The sequence below is a fragment of the Nipponia nippon genome, unplaced genomic scaffold (assembly GCF_047370975.1).
Source record: "Nipponia nippon isolate SJK-2023a ecotype South Korea unplaced genomic scaffold, ASM4737097v1 scaffold_7, whole genome shotgun sequence".
Classification (NCBI taxonomy): domain Eukaryota; kingdom Metazoa; phylum Chordata; class Aves; order Pelecaniformes; family Threskiornithidae; genus Nipponia; species Nipponia nippon.
The window spans coordinates 12,319,027-12,337,575 of NW_028262391.1; the positions used below are offsets into that span (position 1 = coordinate 12,319,027).

At 40.6% G+C, this 18,549-nt stretch overlaps 1 protein-coding gene across 16 annotated transcripts in view; it reads right to left on the reverse strand.

Moving 5' to 3' along the window:
* Window positions 1-272: 272 nt before the first annotated feature.
* LRCH3 (leucine rich repeats and calponin homology domain containing 3) overlaps window positions 273-18,549 on the reverse strand; it is a 71,140-nt gene continuing 52,863 nt past the window's right edge. For 4 of the 16 annotated variants that reach the window (XM_087739505.1, XM_087739500.1, XM_087739501.1 and 1 more), the window contains 8 exons: window positions 17,079-17,159; window positions 15,637-15,708; window positions 14,693-14,741; window positions 14,072-14,185; window positions 13,304-13,422; window positions 11,636-11,773; window positions 9,310-9,387; window positions 3,702-7,022 (listed from right to left, as the gene is read on the reverse strand). In XM_087739505.1, the coding sequence (XP_087595631.1) occupies window positions 6,822-7,022; window positions 9,310-9,387; window positions 11,636-11,773; window positions 13,304-13,422; window positions 14,072-14,185; window positions 14,693-14,741; window positions 15,637-15,708; window positions 17,079-17,159 (852 nt within the window). In that variant the 3' untranslated portion in view covers window positions 3,702-6,821. The other 12 variants (XM_087739511.1, XM_087739509.1, XM_087739507.1 and 9 more) reach the window with 9 other exon arrangements.

Sequence of the window (18,549 nt, forward strand, 5' to 3'; positions counted from 1 at the left end):
CACGCGGGATGATGGGGAGCGGGAACCCACACCCGACAGAGAGGATGGGGCGTGCACTGATGCAACAGAAAAACAGCAAGAAGAATACTGTACTTCATGGAAGTTTTAAAACTTTATTTCAAATTACCCATGGTTTCCTTTTATATTATCAACGTGCTAGAAGTTCACACTACTGGCAGAATGCAGGCAATTTAAAATAAAGTATACAATATTTGGACACATTTATATGTAACAGAAATCATGGAATGTATTTACAGACGTACAGCATGGGATGAAGCTTTAAAAACCTTTATTAATTACACGTTTACACTGTTTTCAGAAATAACAAAATTAGATCGCTTTGTAAAACATCATAATATCTATACAAAAGAATTTTTTAGATGTCCAATTTCACCTTAGAAGTCCTCTGTTTCTAAAACATTTTTTCAAAGAACCATTTATAGTCATAAAAGGGTAAAAATACCATTTGCCATTGCGTCGCTACCAAGAACGACAGCGGCGTTCTCGGCGCTGTAAAAAGGTGTCTCTGATTTCTTTCAAGCAGGGCACCGAGGTCGGGGCCTTTCCGAAGGCCTCCCCCTTCACAGGGGGGAAGACCCAAACCCCGCCACGCCGTCGGGGGCTGCCGGGCGCCCCTGCCGCGCGACCGCGAGCCCGTGACCTCGCTGAGCCTCCAACGCCGCTCAGTGCTCGCCGCGGTTGGAGGCAGGATGGTGACACAATGGAGCCAGTGTATAAACACCGGCAAGCACGAACTGCTCCGATGGATTCCTCCCACATCCTCCAACACAAATGCCCCGGAGAGGAAAGACAATTGCCTCTTTGCTTTAACACGCAAAACAGAATTTTATACGTGTTTTCTTTAAAATAGTCTTTTCACGGGATACAACAAAAATTGCACATAAATACACTGGAAAATACCAATCCATTTTGCAAAACAGAACTGAAGTTGTTTTTGGTATAATACATTAAATAAACCATATGACGAAACTTCAGGTTTGGATTTTTGTCCTAAACACCTGGCCTAGATTTAGTGTTTGCCAGCATGAAAACACAGGATTGTGAACGTCAAACTGACACGACCACATACATGGGAACTGCCAGGGTGAACCCTGGCTTAGAACCGAGCGAGGGCTAGCGGGGACACGCGCCCGCCCAGCCATTGCTCTGTACGTGAACTCGGCCGCCGGGCGTACGCCCCGCTCGCAGGGAAGAGCAGCCGTTAACCAGGCGCGATAGGAAACGGCCACTTCTTGCAGTTCAGGCTCAACTCTCCACCTCATTAATTCCTAAAAACTAGTATTAATGGAATGTCAGACTTCCACCAACCTGAATACCGTTAAGTTTGATTTTCCCTAAGTGCGGGAAGCTGGACTGGAGCAAACACCACACCCTCACAGTTCCATGAAGGGAATGGTTTTCTTAAAATGGGGCTATTTAATAGCACGCCCTTCGTGGATTATTTAAAAAGTTAACATGCCCCTGTAATGATACAAATGACCTAATGTTGAAAACTAAGATGAAGTCAGTGCCCCCCATCTTTCAAATTATGTGCAGAGACAAACGTACAAGTAACGCTTGTGGTCTGTGCTGTTGGCTGCGAGTGGCAGGATCTTCCACTCAGCAAACTGCAGCAGAGACTTCAGACACTTTTATGCAATCCTTTAAGAATTACCAACGCTCCTTGCAAGCGAAATTAAGTGAAACACAAGACCTACTTCAGGAGGAAAGTCTGTCTGCATGGAGCTGCTCTCTTCCTCTGTGTACTGCAAGCTACCGGCATTTTCGTTTCTTGCAGGGCTCAGGGCAACGCACTTACGCAGTATGAAAAGGTTTCTCCTTTCAGCTGTGCAGTTTTAAATACCCCCTTCAGGTGTTCTTCTCCATTTGCAACGTGATCAGGCAATGCCAATAAGAGGCAAATGGAATTATTATGAGCAATAAGGGATTCAACAGTCCCCACAACGGGCCATGAAAGAAATACACGAAGCAAAACAGAGCGGAAAGAAAACTGCAAATCAAAAGGGGAAAAAATCCAGCTAAGCCCAGTCCTTGCCAGCGTTCCCATGGCAGTTTTACTTCAGCAAAAAGGACTTTCAGCTAGCCTGTTCCCATTTCTTCTCCTTCCTTTATCCCCATGAAATCCTCTTGGTGTATTCTGCTTCAAATATATCCCCAGGTGCAGTACCTCCGATGCCTGAAGCTGGTCTCAGACCCCATGCACCATGTATTAGCAGCATAACATTCTGGGATGCTTTAAATTGGCCAAAACCTAACAAAGGAACCGCACGGGTGGAGAACTGGATTTTGCATGGTCTTTTTTGGGGGGGGGGGGGGAAATTATTGTAACTGATCTGGTAGTGAGCTTGGCCTCGTCACTAGCACCAGAGCACACAGAGCTAGTCTGTGTTTTGCAGGTCAACTTTCCAGCAAAATGCAAAACTTGTCAGCTGCCTCTCCTGTTCCTGTAAATTGAATTTCCATTATTTATGTTAAGGAAAGAGGAAGGAAGTAATGGTAGTTCTGTAAAACCAGTGCATCTCTACATCAATTCCAATGATAAAAGGCTTTATTTATTAAAGCCTTGTTAAACCCACAAACAGAAGCTACCTTTTGCAACAGATTGCTGCTTTGGCAACATGCAGCCCACCTGCGGAAATTCAGTAATTGTGTTCTTAAAATGGTAAATTTCTCAGTGGCTGGGACACTCACCAGTGCTGGCATATCTGCGTGGGATGCTTCAGCCCCGATAAACGTAATATTTGATAATGGGTTTCTAATGATTAGCATGGCAGGCTGTAATTCTTCACACTGCAGTGAAAATACACGCATGGTTCTTGATGACCTCCAGTCATCATTTGACGGAAGTACTGAGTAACCAAACGCATCCCTACACGAGCAGAAGGGGAGGTGAGAGGAGGCAGGAGATCTCCCTCCACTGATGTGGGAAAAATTTTCAGATAAAGTCATGTTAAAACCCAAACAGAAAGTGAACCCTTAGTGAACGCTGATGTGATTAATACAATTTGAACAGTTCCGGTTTAGTATCCTTTACTAAGATGTTTCTTGCAGAGAAAACATGCAGTAATTTTTCCCTTGGGAAAAAAAAAAAATTAATCTGTGTTTTTTTTCTTCACATTTTAAGTTATGAGGACATGCCAACACAAGTTACAGCTGCATGAGGCTTGACCCTGTTATCAAACACTGCAGGTTAAGATTGTGTGCTGCAATTTTTTTAATATATAATAGAAATAGCTATTGTTCTTTGGAGGCAAAGAAATTCCCTTTCTTTGAACCCTGTGGGGAAGGAAAGAACTTTCTTTCCCCATGTGCCCACTGCAGGAACATCCTTTTTTACAAATGAATTCCCCTAGGAATCGCTTTCCAAACTCTACACCCGTGTCTTCAGTCTACAAGGTCAGTTTATACAGCTGGCTCCAACAGCCAGCCGTTGGAATTCCCTGCCCTCCTCCCAATGAACTCTATTTTTTTTAAATAAGGGCCAAAAATATTGATAATAAAAATGTTATTGGAAACTGTTGTGGTCTCCAAAAAAATGGAGAAATGCAGTAAAACATTCCTGTCAGGAATCACGGAAACTCATTTCCTTAGAACAGAGCTGTGTGTGTTTGGATGCACTGCATGGGCAGTAAGTCTTCACGTCCTTCTGCTTAGCCAAGGTAACCCAAAAGGTCCCGGAGGTCTTTACACAGCAGACAAGTGGTGAAGTTGCTGCTGCTTTGGGGGTGCCAGCTCCAGGAGCGCCTGGACAGTCACAGCTACCTGTGTCAAACCCTTCTCTTCTAAAATATGTAGAGGCAAACATAATTGCTCCTGAATGGGGAACAAAACAAAAGACAAAAACAAAATGGATGAAAAACACTCAACTGAAAAGAAAAAAAAAATTAAGCAAAAGGTGACTGAAATATGAAATGTTATGGACAGCTAGCACACACACAGGTTATGAAATGAAACTTCTGCTTGTGACTAAAGAACCGTGAACATGACTACTCAAAGGAGGAGGCCTTGGGGTAATCCTTGTGTTTGTTTATTAGAAAATTGTACAAATAAGAATTTGAAAAAGGATTGTGGGAGACGTGGGGAATAGCAGATTGTCCTCTACCTCTCCCAGCCTGAAATGGCAGCAGTTTATGAAACCAAAAGTAGATGAACTTAAGGAGGGGAAAGGCTTTGCTTCACCGTGATGACCTTGCTACAACACACAGCAGGAAAGGAACCATGGATTCCTTTCCAAAACACAACTGCCTTTTTGAGGGATTCCTCATGTAGCAAGCCTGTTTAGCTATCAAACGTGAGGAAAGACCTGCTTTAAAGCAGAGAATGAAATACTTCTGTGTGCAATGGAAACACCGTGCAACGAGCCTAAGAGGAAATGCCATACTTAAAAGCAATTCTCATCTCATGAGACACGCTGCCCGTCTGAAGTCCTTCTGTCTGTTTGGATGTGCTGATCTCCATCATTACAAAAATTCCTTGGAAGGCACGAAAAAAGCAGAAAGCACAAGTTGTTTTATGGAAGAAAAAGGAAAAAAAAAAAAAAAGACTTGCTTCTGTGTGTGACTGAAATAATGTTGATCATAAATGCAGAAATGCCATTTCTCCTGTTCAAGGCAATGAGAAATCGACAGTATATTTATAGGCAAATATTCACCCTGTGTTATGTGTGAGTCACTGCCACTTATTTGTCTTCCAGAAGTACACCCACTTAGCAGGTTACCTCCAAAATCATTCTAAGGAATAAGAGTAATACGCAAAATGCAAAAAGAGGTTTCAACGTGTTTATTAATAATTGTGCTATTCTCAATCTAAGATGGATTTAAAGCCTCGTCCTACATAAGTCCTTAGCACATCCTGGCCATCCTCACTCCACAACAGTCAGGATACATGTCCAACAGTTCTCTGTATCTGTACAAAATAACCCAAGTGCGTCCTTCCTATAGAGCTACAGAGATTATTTTTCACGTGTTATTTCCACAGCAACCTGCGTTTCTCCACTTTTTGAATCTTTACTGATTTTTGATGTTAAAGAAAATCCTTCAGCATAAACAGTGGCAGCCAACGCTCCTCCCGCACAGCTCAGAGTGGAGGGAAAACAAATGAACCCAGACTGAAATTCTCACAGTAAGCCATATGATCAGGCTGAAATACATTTTTCTTCCAGCAAATTTATGTTATTTTGAAAAAAGTGTGCTTTTTGAGAAAATACTTATAAACTTGAGCAAACATGCCTTATCTTTTTTCTTATGTATGCAAGGGGAAAAGCTTTGGAATGACTCCATACCACAGACAGTCACGACAAACAAAATTTAAAAACTGGAAGGCACTGTTAGTTTAAAACCCCTTGCAGTTTTTATCACAGTGTTCATTGGAAGAAGTTAAGAAACATAGGAACTGAGTTCATTTTAGTTCATACCAGTAAGCAGTGCAAAAATAGCTTATTTAAAAATAAAACAATCTCCCCCTGTCAAAGGTCCCTTCTTTCCTCAAAAATGTTTTGCTTGGACAGAACACTGTGTGTGATTTGGAAAGAGGGCGTCAACTCCTCTCCTTGCTCCTGTGTTAAATACTCACTTTATGTTACAAGAGCTTGTGAGATCCATGTCCACATAACACATTTTTACTGGTACTGACCACATTTGCAACTAAACTCCTGTGTATCTTAAACTGTGCTTCAGAATTGTTGCCAGGTTAAGGTCGGAATGCTAACACTGCTGAAACTGGGCTTACAAGCCATTTACAGTATTTTCAGATATAACAGAAATTTATTGAAAACACATTTGGAACAGCCATTTTACTTAACACTTACCTGTCACTGGTCTCTGAGCAGAGTTCCCTGAATCAATCTACACTCTGAGGAGACATGGTCTTTTACACATCACGGGGGGAGTGCCCTGAAGTTCTGAGGTGTCCCTGAGACATTAAAGCATTAAAGCACCAGGATGCTTTTCCTGGGGAGGAAAAAGCTTTGAACCTTTATGGAAGACTACCTGAGTTTTGTAAACCAGTGAAGAGCGATCGTGCAGCCGGGACTTACATTTCTGCAATTGTATGACACAAAGGTTTCTGAAAATGACAGGATAAGGAGGGAATAAGCACGAAACAAGCACGGGTTGGGGCGCCCACAATCAAGTGGCAACTCAAGAAGTTTTTGTGAGGTTTTATCCAGAGCACAGTAGAGTGCTATGACATTCTGTGGCATCTGATAGACTAATACACCAGAGTCTACAAATATGAGAAATTAAATGCTCTCAGAAGCAGGACAAGGGATGTGGGCTAAGAAAAAAATATCGGTAACAAAGTCCTGTGGGCAAAACTTACCAGACCATGTCTCCTAAGACTGTGAGATCTAATCAAGAACACTGATGTTGAAAAAAATACTTTTCATTCTTTAACATTTTTCATCAGATAATCCTGAAGCAATTTACCCAAGTGGGTGCAATTCCCATTATACAGATGGGGAAACTGAGGCACAAACTGACAATGCAGTTTTCCCAGTACTACATCACTCGTCAGCAGACTATAGCATGCACCCTAACCTCAGTCCCTTGCTCTAGCCCACAGACAGCACTTCCTCCCTTGTAAAAGCATTATGTCTGCTAAATATGGACACAGCAAATACAAATGTGAATTATGTCACAGGCGGTCGTGTGGGTGCACCGATGTGCTTACACATCGTACTTGTCACCTCTGTCCCACCAGTGGGAAAGAAAGCACTTCATACACACAGTCTCGACAAAAAACAAAATCCTTTCCCAAGCACCGGAGTGATGGAGGGAGGAAGCAGCACCACTGTCTTTCAGCTAGAGAAAAAAGACCCAGCGATAGAACATACAGAGCGTTAGCATTAGAGTACAGTAAAACACCACAAAGCCCCAGAGCTGAATGGAAAGGGAGACAAGACTGGATTCTTCTGAATCTGTCCCCAGGGAAAGAAGAGTCTCAACTGTTCTTTTAACGCTGAGGTTTAGCTGAAGAATGTCAGAAGGGGAACAAAGATTGTCCTGTCCAGAGTGTGTGAGCAGGAAGGGAAAACAGACAGAAAAAAAAGGTCAGTCAGTTAGCCACAGCAACATCCACGAAGCAGTCAGTCATCAGACATCTCAGATATCACCTACATGTTCGAGAAGCGTATCACAGCTGGTTAATTCTCATCAAGGAATCTGCAAGACTCCCATTGCAAAGAACTCACTCAATGCACATATTTAGTGTTCAGTGAGGTGCGTGTCACCTGTACAGCTTAAACATGTAACTATTCTTTGTTGTTAAAAACATAGTAGTTTACACATGCCTTAGTGAAAACCATTTTTCTCTGGGGGAAATGAAGAGGCTACAGGTTTCTGAGATGCTGTTGGCACTAAGCACTCACCAAAGATAAGTCTCCACATGTATCTTAGTTAATGAAAACAGTAGGACAAGGAATTATTTATGTGTAACTGATGCTTGCATGCAGTATCCTGCAGAAATATCTATTACTAATTAGAGTTTACGTGTTCTGTAACTATTCCCACTGTGCATCTTTTCCCTCCCTTTCACACAGGTAACTGCTGTAAATCAGTGAAATCTAGATGCACATATCCATCTGTTCAACTGTTGGTTTCTTTTGACGCAAGGGCTTTAACTAGCAAAATCCTACAGAAATAGCTGCTCCACTGTGGTGCCTGTAATTAGCATTTTCTAAAAGTAGCCTTCCTCTTAGAAGGTAAGTATTTCTACATAGATCCATACTTTCAGAAAGCCTTTTATTTTTGTAATTAGAATTTAAATGAAAGGAAATACCTGCAGGCATCTTTTCCAGAAAAATACACTAGGCTGCCATGCCATTCTTGCATACAGATATCTTACGTTCACATCTCAGTAGATATGTAATGTAGACACGTGAGAGCAACTTTAGAGTTCAGGTGGGCGTATTTCAGTAAGTTTCCCCAGAGACACTCTCCTTGAACTCTTTCACATTAAAGCAAGAAAGATGAGAAAAACAGGAGGGTCCTAGATAGTAGGTGTAGCAGATGTAGCAGACTGGATCTATAGGGGACTTTTTCTTGAGTGGCTTTTTTGTTTGCTTTTAAATGTGGGTCATTTCAGTGATCTGCTCTGTACTGCAATCCCGTAAAAATTACATCTTCATATTTGAGGGAGCTATAAATAGGGAAGCTGGGATGGAATTGAACAATTTTGCCCCAGACCAATTTATATTGTGCCGTTCTGCCGGGAGTAAAAGTCTGAAGTTTCTTAGGGGACCAAAACAGTGCAAGATCTCAAAGTACTAACGATTACTTACAGACTCCCTACCATGTTCCAATGCAATTCACCACTGAGTCATGTGAAATTGCCAGGCAGCTCAGTAAATATCCTATCCTAAAATCCCAATGGCTCAAATGCCTGCAAGTGAAGCTATCTGAAAACACCAGAAAATACTGCACGACTGACTCGAGAACATTGCTTTTAGAAATAGCTGGGAAATGAGTCACTGGGTCTACTTTTCCCTTTCACAATACAAAAGAAAGAGAGCAGCACCTACAACAGAAACACTAATGCTTAGCAGTGTAAGAAACCAAATCAATTAATGCACTAGAAGAAAAATTAAGAAAAACATGATGTTATCAAAACTATTTGAACTGAGACAGCTGCTGAATAAGACAAAGTGGAAAGGACAGGAAAGCATAAAACAGGATAACTGGACTCAGATGGACTATTTTATATGTTCCCACCTCCTAGCTCTTCCAAGTTTCAAAAGAGGACAAGGAATACCAGAAGATAGACTTCTACCATTGATACATAACAAAAGAATTAGGATCTATGCAAAGATAGCTACCATCAGGGAAGGGCCAATAATACTGCAACTGGTTGGTAAGACAGTAAAGACGTTCACGTAAGAGAATTATTCTGAAGGAACGTGAAAAGCTTCGGGATAAAAATAACACATACAAAACATCATACAAATTTTATCCCACTTTTAAGTTGTCAAGTATCTAATCTTGAGAAAATGTGATTGTTTTTATAGAAATACCTTGCAATTCTAAAGGCAGACTCGAATTGCATCAGCTATTATTAATCTGAGGGACAGCAGTAAGTGACTCAGACCTCTGATAAACTACATCTGACTTCATTTTGCTCTGGAAGACGATACAAGGTAAGTCTGATCTTTACTGCCAGACATAATTTATACCTGAACCTTCAAAACTTTTAAAAATTTTGTTGTCATCAAATCTTTCAAAGAAGTTTTTATTTTCTGAAGCATCATACAAAACTGCAGCTGAAACATTATATCAGGATAGTAGAAATAGGTACCTGAGGCACTCCAATCCTTCTGCAAGCTTCCAAGAAATTCTCCACGTTTCGTCTGCATTTTGCCATCGTAAGTTTAGGCTGCAAAGAAGTAAAGGAGGCAGGCATACAGTGTTTTTAATTGGCAGGATTTTAAAAGATCTTTATTTTTTATTTAAATAAAACTCTTAATAAATCTCTTTGCCAAAAACATACCGCACTGACATAAGCTTATCTAATTCAAAGCAGGCTCTGTTGTAGTTTGCTTTTCTTTAAAAAAGCAAGCCCAAATTTCAAAGCTATTTTATGAAAAGCTAATTTATGAGTGCTGGATGTTTTCAAAAAAAGACAGTTCTAAGCTGTGCAATATTTATACACAAGGTGTTATACAAAACTGGCTAACACTTTTAGTGACTACAGTATGATAATTTTAAAAATATATTTTGAAGGAAACAAACATGCATGGCTTCCATGCTGTGATTTCAGAGCAATTTCATGATATGAAGCAATCTGGAGTCTGTTCTGGATTACTGTAATACAAAAATATATAAATATCAAACTATATTTCAATTAACAAAGAGATAAAAAAAGGCGGCTAGGTGAAACTGGAAAATAACGGAAGAAAACTGGAATTGAAGCTTGCTGCTTGTAAGCCTCTTGTAGATGTGCGTGATGTAGCTGTTTGAGTTGCACTTACTGGCATTTTTTCAAGCAAGCTTTTTTCTATGGTTAGCTTTCACACCTCTATACAGACATACCACGGCACAGGCTCTGTCTTGTTTCTATTCTTGAAGCTTATTCTTTTCTGGTTGAAGAGACACAAGCTTCCTGCTCCTTTGAACAAGCTACCCACAGTCTATGCAGCAGCAGGCAGCGGCCTCTGTGGGTTCAATACTTTCTCGTAAGTGATGGGGTTTCTGCTCCGTCCCCTCAATTTGCCGTATTTCCCCACCAAGAAAGCAGGTTAAAAGCTAGCGCTGACTTCTTTCTCCCGAAGGATGAAGGGAATACAAAGATCACATTGTGACTGAGGAATGACATGATGCCTCTTCTGCTCCTGGAGCCATGCAGCTAAAGGCTGCCTCTTCCTTGGGATTTATATGACAAAGCCATGATTTAGTTCCTGACATGGAATATTCAACAGCACATAAAACCAGGCCACTGAAAAGATATTCTCAATGACGCAAGTCTTCTCAATAGCGGCTGTATGCCTTTTCTCTTAATGATTCCACAATCTGCCTAAAATCTTGGCGTGTCCAGTTCAATCGTTCTCAAAATAATGAAGACGACTGCTTGTTCACATTAAGTCCAAGGGAGAGGAACCACAATGATATAGCAGGCAGCCCTGTAAGTGCCAGTTCAAATTCCAACCAACACAAAGACTGACTCTAAAATAAGGAAAAGCACACACAACATCCATGTTTCAACAACTTCCCCCAGAAACAGCCTTCAGGTTTTCTTCCTTATTCATACAATTTAAAGATGCAGAACAAGCAATCTGCCTCTCCATACCACTTTTAAGTAGCTGACCCTAAATATTTTCACTGAACTTTCTGACTTCCACAAATACAGATTAGGTAAATAATCTGTCGTTATTTCACAGTTCTTGACCTTTCTCTAATTCTGTGCTTTCCCTACATGACACACAGTTATGCACCCAGAAATAGATCATCTTCATTGCTTTCCAGAGACACTGCATTTAGGCAGAGTAAGAAAAAGAACTTCAGAAATTTTCAAACTTCTCTGTGTGCTTCCTTTCTTGCTCTAAACAGTCCCCAGATACACCACCTTTTTTCCTGTTATCACAAAGGTATGACTGGATTTGTTTTGTTCCAGGAGATGCTGTTCTCCAAGTAGCTCAAGTGTGCTCTGCTAAAATTCCTAAGCAGAGGAATTTTTAGTGCTGTGAAATGGACACAGGAATCAGCTTGGCTTCTCTGCCCATTTTCACTGTCTTGTGTAGTGGGATCCTAAACATTGTAGAGAATGTTGCATTTTCCTACTGTTCTCCTGAACTTAACGGACCTTTTGATCTTTTGAAATATCCTATTTCAGTTTTCATGCTGAACTGTCTCTTATTTCACTAGTTCTCGAGTTAACATAGAGAGGACTTGAAAACATTAAGATTTTCTTATAATCTGTGTCAGAATTAACTTCATTTAAATGAAACAAACCCAAATATAATTTCTTTTAATGAAGCTATAGACTTTTTTTAGACAGAAGAGATCGTTATTTTTTGTCATGTACATTCACAGAGGAGAATGCTGAATTTAGCATTTGTCTGGATTACAGAACTTTGTTGGATGTTATTTTAGACACCTACAAAACACTGTCATTATTACATACTTACAACAGCAGGTGAGGGGACATGAATGCTGGGAACAGATCGGGGACGCACGTGATTAGCTAAATGGCACAGAACAACACCATCGGTGAGAGCTGCTCCAAGATCACTGGGCAATGACACTTTCAACCGTGATTCTATATTCTGTAGATAAATGAACATGGACACACAAAAAGTAAGAGCTGGTTTCCTCCAACTATTTCATTCCGCACAACATTTTATAACAGGCAGAAGTGCTTCCACTACAACTCTCTGTCCATCCTCGTGACACTTCTAAACAGCAGTAACATCAAGGAAGGCTCTGCGCACTACTGTGGCCCAGAGCTGACCACAATCTGGGAGCAGCTAAGTTCAATGATGAACAGTTTTCATGGTACAGCACAGGGGACTAATACAACCATTATTAAAAAATAATGGAAACTGGGGTTGAAGAAAAGTATTCCTAATCTTGCATATTCTCAGAGACTGGTTCTGCCAAGGGAAGTGAAAATAATGGTCTTTGTGGGTTGGAGGACAACATAGTTACCAAAAGTCATGATAACATTTTTCCCTGTAAAGAAAGTTACTTGGCATAAATAGTTTTAAAGAAACAAGGTAGGCAGATTTGCGTAAGGGAACGAATAAAATTTCAACTCAGGCTTTTAATCTTATTTCAAATGCTGTGTGAATTTTGCCAAGTTGTTACGCCGTATCTAAATTTTTTTAAGTATTAAAAAAAAGATTTAAATTTACTTGGGAAGCAGAACAAGAGACAGACTACATACAAAGCATTCTGAAATAACAGAATAGAGGCTCTGCAAAAAGCACCAACTTTTGTTTTGTTTAAGATAACATTCTCCTTTTAGGGAAAGGAGATTGTCCTTGCTTTAAGATTTACAAAGAGAATGAACTCTCTCTGTCCATCTGGGATGCTTATGGCTTTTAAAATGAGCTTTAACAAGTAGGAATTCTTATTTCTTGAGAAAGCTCAAACAATTCATTAGAGCACCTCAAGGAATCCCTTCACGCTCTCCAGAAACAAGTCTGGGGCAAAGCAGGGCAGTACCTTAATGCCACGTGACGTTTTCACTATTCATGTGTATCGTCATTATACCCGGGCACAACCCAGGAGTGTGGTGGCCCTGAACAGGCAAGTTGCACAACCATAAGGAGTATTTGTACCTCAGATGTTCTGCACCTAACTAAGGATAAGGCAAGAATCAATAAATGGATCCAGAGCACACAAGGATACCACACTGTCACCATGACTGGCAGTAGTCTCTGCATTCCATCTGCTTTTCTGTGGGCTTTACAGCAAAGAGGATTTTTAAAAAAAGCATTAAAAAGACAGTAAGGCAACTTTCCAGGGAGTTCCTTACAAGTGTGAAGGCTGATAAGGAAGAAAGAAAGCACATGTTTATTTTAAAAGCAGACATCACTGGGCACTCAGAAGCAGGAGTCAGCATGGTATGTTTTACAGAATTTGAACCTGACTTTATCCACCACAAAACCCAAAGTGAACACCACTGCATCCATCTGAAAGAAACACTCAGACTGTACAATGCCATTTAATTTTGGTCAACTGTTCACCATGTTAGTTCAGTGAAATCAGTCTAAAACAAAAGGACAGATTTAGCAGGATGCAGGCAATGCATTCACTAAGATGTCCACATACGGGCTCCTGGCAGCACTTACCTTACGTAGCTGCTCTATTAGCTCCAGCTCCTCCTCTCGCTGTTTGGAGTTTTGTCTTACTCTAGGGTCTGCAGAATCATTAGCAGGAGACAAAGCACGGGTAGAAGATGAAGTAACAGCTAAAAAAGTAGCACGAAGGAAAGAAAATCACTAAGCACGGTTTGGCTGATTGTCCTTCGCTGCTGTACTACACACGCACAAACAAGGTTCCAGAATGGGTTTGGTGCATTCCTTTTCACAAATCTGTTTCTTTCATTTGATTATTAATCAAGCTAATGATCTACTAACCTAAATGAGGTGTCCTATAACACATTTTCCTTTCTGTTTAGATTCTGTTCTTTCTGTTGGCTAACAACCATTCACAAAAGGGGGACAAAGTTTTGCCGGATGAAGTATGTTGAAACAGTTCAGTCTTTCTACAGAAACTGCAATTTTGTTACGTGCTACTGCGCAACGCAAAATTTATCAAGCTGTCTTCATCAGTGGTTGAAGGCTTTTGTGGCATTTCCTTGGTATTTTTTTAGGTGTAAGCACAGACCAGGAAGAACAAAATCCCACATTTCCACAAATATGACAAAAGAATATTTGTCAGCTCTAAAAAAAAAAATTGCTTATTCACAAAGTATTTAACACCATATGTCTACACATGGAACTCTAAAAGTAGTTTGATGATAATGACCTGAAGTAACAGAACACTGCAAAACCTAGGTAATGCAGATGTTAATATAACGCAGCAAAACTAGCTGATTTCTAAGCTATATAACCTACCTTTGTTTGCTTCATCCCTGACAGCTGCTCGGAAAAGGAAACTCTCAGGTCGCTGGGGTGGGTTTCTATAGGAAGGCGGGGCTGCATGGCCAGGATATGGAGGGGAAAGGTGGACTAAACAAATGTGGAAAGGCACAGGAAAGGAAAGGAGGAAGAAGGAAATGGTTAGAGTTTAAATAGGAAATGGGTTCAGCAATGTGGTAATTAAAAAGAACAAAACAAAAATTTTAATGTAATAATGACAAAATAAATTACAGCCATGCATGATAAAAGCGCAGAGCAGGAAAAGGCACTTCCAAGGACGCTTGCATGCAAAGCACATTCCACATACCAATTCCAACAACTGTTCTGACTGTTGCTGAATGCATCTGTGTGCCAAAGCCCGTATGAAGGCCTAAACCAGCCAAACCCTACGCTCTGCCTGAGGACATGCTTCACCCCTGCTGTCTCTTCCCTCTTGTTTCTAAGGGGACCCAAATAACTGGGTAAATTCTCAAACACAGCAGTGCCACATACAGAGATGGGAACATGTGCTCCCTTCTCTTCGTAGCACAAATAAGCAAGCAGGCATTTTGATCTTATTTTTTCTTATTTTTCTTATTTTCTTCCTTTCCCTGTTACCTGTCTGAGTGGTGGGTGAGCCGGGGGAGATGGTAGATCTGTCATCACTCTGTGGACAAAAAAGCAGAAGAGTATAAATGGTCCTAATCTGGAAAAGCTGTGACTATATTTTAATTTTCTGTGTTTTAAAAAGGACTCCATCCATCTAAATGTGTTTCAGAAAAAAAAAAACAGAAATGTGAAAAAACACAGTATGTTGTTCCCTACGTCTCATCTCTGCAGAAAGTGACTAAGTTTTTTCTTTTGCAGAAATGACACAATTGCTTTTTTCTGAGGAAAAAGAATGATGAAACAGCACTGACTGTGCAATGACAGACTGTTGTTTACTCTTCCTTCCAACCAAAACTTTCAAAGTATTCTTTGCAAAGGGGACACAGAAAAACAGATAATTAAATAACATGCAGAACTTGCATTACAGCAGCACCAATACGGATACACCTCTCCGACACCTTTGCTAATGCAAAACTGCTATTTACTGAACATCACTCTCCCCAGTGAAACACAATGTGGTTTTAAGACAGTGCTTACGCAGACTAATGATTTCTCGTGATGAATGCATTCAGTATAGCAGTTTCCACAGAAGAGAAAGAAATATAGGATATCTGTACTCAAAAGTAAGCTGGTAAAGAGTACGACAAGAGTACTTTGGATGAACTCAACTTGGTCAGGAGTAAATAGTCTTGTACAGAAAAAGTAACATCAAAGACAACCAAGAACCCCTCGGAGCAGAGACTGGTTACCATGTTTTTATAACTTAGGCCTCCTGTAGACACAGCCTAAAGCTAAGATGAGGTAATATCTACTACAGTTTAATCAGGTAAATCGGATTCATACCCTCCCTGAACTTTTGATTAGAACTGACAGACTAACACCTGTTAAAACAGATGTGTGGATCCAAGAGCTTTTTGTTGGCTTTACTGGTGAATGATAATAGCAAGAGATACCTTGACAGGGCTGAAGGCAGAAGCATTAGGCAGGGTAGTAGCACAGCTTTCTTGATTCAACCCTGAGAGCAGCTGAATGCAGAAAGAAAGAGAAGGCAGTAGCAGCGTTAGCCAGTGGCTGATAGGTCATGCACAAAGGTGGAATGCAGTAGACAAGTTAAAAAGGAAGAGGTGATCATGATCATGTGCTCAGAAACACTCAACAGGCAACAGATACATACTTGCTGAACTACAGTTCAAGCCTTCCTACCCTCCTGAACTTTCTGGCTAATAAGCCTGGGAGGTGCAATGTTTCTTTTACAGGCAACAGGGTGACATCAAAAGCAGAACTAAGGACAGTGAGGTAAAAGCTTCTTTAGTAACACCTAATGTAACACCTATGCCATCAGACAAAAGGAAATTTTACCCTACAACAGTTCATTCTGAGCCACTATTCAAAATAAATAGCTTTCTTTTCAATGTTTCAATAGGTTATGAATTTTTAGTAAGTTATTTTCCTATCAGCTTTGTAAAATCAGAGAAACCCACATCTAACGGGCTCAAGAATACACACTTTGTGTCTGCCACAAACACCTAATGCTGATCCTTCTGAATTACACACAAAGTAATTAAGATTCCGTGGGTGGAATCTAGCTCTCGGGGAAGACGACAGTGTGAAGATTTACAGTGTTGTCACAAATAAAGTGCAGCCAAATTTCAATTATAACCAATATCAAAACCAACCAAATAAACAACTTTTCATGTTTACAGAACAGGAGATCCAGCATGCCCATCTGTTACTGGCAGGTGGCTCTAGAAGTCCAAATTCTGTGTCTGATTGAAAGCACAATCAAAATGTTAACAGTTGAGGACTGAATGGCTCGAGAATGAAACTATACTTTCTGAAACAGCATCCAAATAGCAAAGTGGTAGTTCAGCACAGGAAAAGAACACCAAACGAAACCTAGAAACTCTACAGATGCGAACGACACACTTGGGAGTGTTAGTATTTAAAACGATTTGCAACTATTCTGCCACTTCAGAACAGTACAGCCAGGAAGGACTAGAAGGAGAGGTTATACTCAGGGCAAGCTTTAAATACAAACACCTTTAGGCTCTATGCAGACTTAACAGCTGATCTTCAAGACAGCCTCTTTCTCCACAGCAGCGCAGAGCAAAAATCATGAGGTTTTTTTGTTTGTTTGCTTTAAAGTGTTTCAAAACATCACTTGACTTAAGCAAAACATTAGCTAGTATATGAGAACAGTAAAATAAAGCAGAAGTAGGTGGTCTGTAAGATTAACATAACTGTTTATTCCTGTATGAAAAGAGCAAGACAACCTTGACGCAGACTGACAAGAAGCCGTCACAATCCATGTACCCAGCAGTGGGCAAAGGGAAGGGGAACACGGCACACCACAGGGCAGGACAATCACAACAGCAACACACTGCATGCTCTTCACCTGTTTACGAGTCCCTGGCCTTCTTTTAATGGTATTGGTGTTATTGTCAATCTCAAACACAAAGAGAGGCTCAAAGCCATTCTGTCAGGGACAGCAAGGAAAGAAAGAGAGGGAAGAAAGGAAGAAGTGAGGCAAAGAATTGTAAGAAAAGGTAGCCGCAATACGAAAGGAACCAGGATGCTGCAATTCAGACTTACACCACCCTGCTGCACATGCCGCACTCGGCCTCTAGGACTAGCACTGAAGGCGGAGAAATCTCCCTGCGCCAGAAACAACTGTAGATACAGGGACTGCCAAAGCAGAGCCCAACCAGAACTCTGCACGAACCAAATAAGGATATTTTAAGGGAATCTGATTATTAAACATTTGAATACACAAATGGATGCCAACGGTCTGAGAGAAAACTCCAGGGTACAAGTTAGTGTAATTCAAGTCCTGCTTACTTTACCCATACCATTATTATTTGTAACACACTGGTGCCTAAAAGCCTGAACTTAAAATGTTTCAGAGATCCCATGTGCTAACAGTAACACGATGGCCTCAGGCCATGTTTGAGACCGCAACAAGGAAACACAAGGCAATGACCGGAGCGCAAGGCAGCAGCGACACAAAGGTTATGAAAGGAAGAGGTCACGCCGGCTGCCTGATGCTTATCGAGTATTTCACGGGCTTCACAACAGAGAAACTGAGCAGCCGTTTGAGAGGATGTTTTGGGTTTTTTTTCTCTGTCCATAGTACTCGCCTTGTAAGGGACAGTATGAGAGAAAACAAGACGACACTTGGGGGAAAAATCAGATTCATAAGCAATCAAGGCTGAAATCATTAGCCAAGTCTGAAGCCTTGATACTATCTCAACAAGTAATCTCAGCTGTAACGAATGGGACTACTCTTGTGAGAACAGCAAGCAGGATATGACTAATATAAAACTTGGAGGTATACAACACATTTTCTCAGAGAGGCCAGTGATTACATTTCTTCAGCAACATTTTAGTTAGTCTGGCTATTACAAGTCAACACAAAGAAATCCACCGCAGCGTGCAACGAAGTACTACAGCCAAACTCCACTTCACTTCGAATCACAGGTATGCAGAAGAAACGTACAACTAAACTGAACTATTAACATTCATAGAAAGTACAGGTAGTCGTTTTGTGAGTTCAAACAGACTGTCCTGAAATTGTTTACAAACAGAAGGAAATGGTCAGAGTAGCCTGTGCAATGTGAATACATTTTAATTTTAATTAGTGATAAAAGACAACAAGGAGAAGACCAAAAGAAACATGATGTAAGATTTAAAAAAGGAGATTCACAATTTAAATTTTGGTTTTAAGAAAATTTTTGTTAAAGCTGCAACAATACCGGAAGAGAGAAGTAGTAAAATAAAAGAAAGCTCACTTGCTTTCTAACTATTAGACTTATTACTTTTTTAATCTTTTCCTTACATCTGAGCTGAAAACATTGTTTGGAGCAAAA